This window comes from Schistocerca gregaria, chromosome 7, assembly GCF_023897955.1.
Source record: "Schistocerca gregaria isolate iqSchGreg1 chromosome 7, iqSchGreg1.2, whole genome shotgun sequence".
In the NCBI taxonomy this organism is placed as follows: Eukaryota; Metazoa; Arthropoda; class Insecta; order Orthoptera; family Acrididae; genus Schistocerca; species Schistocerca gregaria.
The window spans coordinates 468765128-468766657 of NC_064926.1; the positions used below are offsets into that span (position 1 = coordinate 468765128).

At 40.8% G+C, this 1530-nt stretch overlaps 1 protein-coding gene across 1 annotated transcript; it reads left to right on the top strand.

Annotated features, from left to right (window-relative positions):
* Window positions 1–746: 746 nt before the first annotated feature.
* Window positions 747–1326, top strand: LOC126282433 (uncharacterized). Its single transcript, XM_049982091.1, has 2 exons — window positions 747–902; window positions 1006–1326. The coding sequence occupies exons 1-2, from the start codon at window positions 747–749 to the stop codon at window positions 1324–1326; spliced, it is 477 nt and encodes a 158-aa protein (XP_049838048.1).
* The last annotated feature ends 204 nt before the right edge of the window (window positions 1327–1530 follow it).

Below are 1530 nucleotides of genomic sequence, written 5' to 3' on the forward strand. Positions count from 1 at the left end.
TTTTTGTACCATATGTACCTGGATGTTTTGTCTGCCTCGCACTATTGGAAGAATGAGCCTCTGTATCCACGGACGTCGCTGTTTTATTGCTCAATAAATTGTGCAGCTTACGATGTCTTATCATGCCCGTTGTATTTTTTGATACATTACGGAGATGTTTACGACAAATGTTGCAAGTAACGTTATCTCCATCCTCCGTAAAGTATTGTCAGTACCATAACGTTCGTTTTCGAGTGTCCATATTGATTTGAATAACAACTTCACTCGAATGAAACCTGAGACGTAATAGTTACGAGCACAGCGAGCGTGTTTGTCTAGCGGCGGCATTCAGTTCATAAAATAGCGGCGCGCCGTATGTTGTCGCAGTCAATTGGCGCGCAGCGGCACACGCCGCCAGGCCGTTTCTCGTGAGCTTCTCGAGAATTGCTTGGGAACTAGAGGCTCGAGAAATTGTCGGTGCGCTCGGGTCGCCGCGCCCTGCCATCCCAACACTGCACTAAGTAAATTTGTTGCAGAACCCGTCTTAACATACAAGAATGCTAAAGAAATCTGGGACAAATTACGTGCCCGATTTGAACGTAGCAGTACTCAGCTTTTGAATATGTTGATTGAAACATTTTTCCGTGTTAAACGTGATGAAACGGAATATATTAGTGCACATGTGGCCAAACTGCAAAAGTTATTTGTGGACCTGAACGACGAATTAGTAAAACATGAAGAAAATAGGCTATCTGAAAGAATCTTAAATGGTCGAATTTTGTCTACACTGGGAAAAAGACTACGACAATTTTAAGGATCTCTGGGATACGACACCGACAGAAAAGCAAAGCTCGAATTTATTGATTGAAAAACTCTGTACTATTGAACTGCGTGAACAAGACATTAATGGAAGTGCAGCTTTTGTCGTTTCTAAAACAAGAAAACGGCAAACACGAAATCAGCAACTAAAGATGACGAAGTCACAATTAAAACAGAAGTTTCCGTGTAATATATGCAAACAATTAGGTCACTGGGCAGCAGTGTCCACAGAACACTCGTGGCAGCAATAAAAGAAAAGAGAAGAAGCGAGAATGTGAACACGCTGCATTTACTTCATACGCTATGGGTGTGTGTACCAGTAATCACAGTGACCGAAATAAATGGTATTGCGTCAGAGGCGCTACAAATCATATCACTCCCAACAAACAGTATTTTGTTTCGTATAGTGAATTTGATGCTCCTCAAGTAATTTCATTGGGAAACACGATGTCAAAATGTGTGCGGACGGTCAAGGAACAGTTTACATCCAAATTCGACGAAACAATAAATGGTACAATGCTAGAATAAACAATGTTTTGTACGTCCCTGATGCAATGTGTTCTCTGTGAGAGCCATTGCCTGCAAAGGCTACAGTACTAATTTTAGTTATAATAATGTCTGTGTTCGAAAACAAGTCAGTGGCAATATTGTTATGACAGGTTATGTGAAAAATGGACTTTATGTGTTGAACATGCGTGTTGTTAGAAATGCAAAAATGAATCGTGTAAACTT

Bases quoted from the DNA above. Each gene is read 5' to 3' on its own strand.
- LOC126282433 (XM_049982091.1), top strand. From the start codon at position 747: ATGGTCGAATTTTGTCTACACTGGGAAAAAGACTACGACAATTTTAAG. The intron at 903-1,005 runs GTCGTTTCTAAA...GCAAACAATTAG, and splicing joins TTAATGGAAGTGCAGCTTTT to GTCACTGGGCAGCAGTGTCC.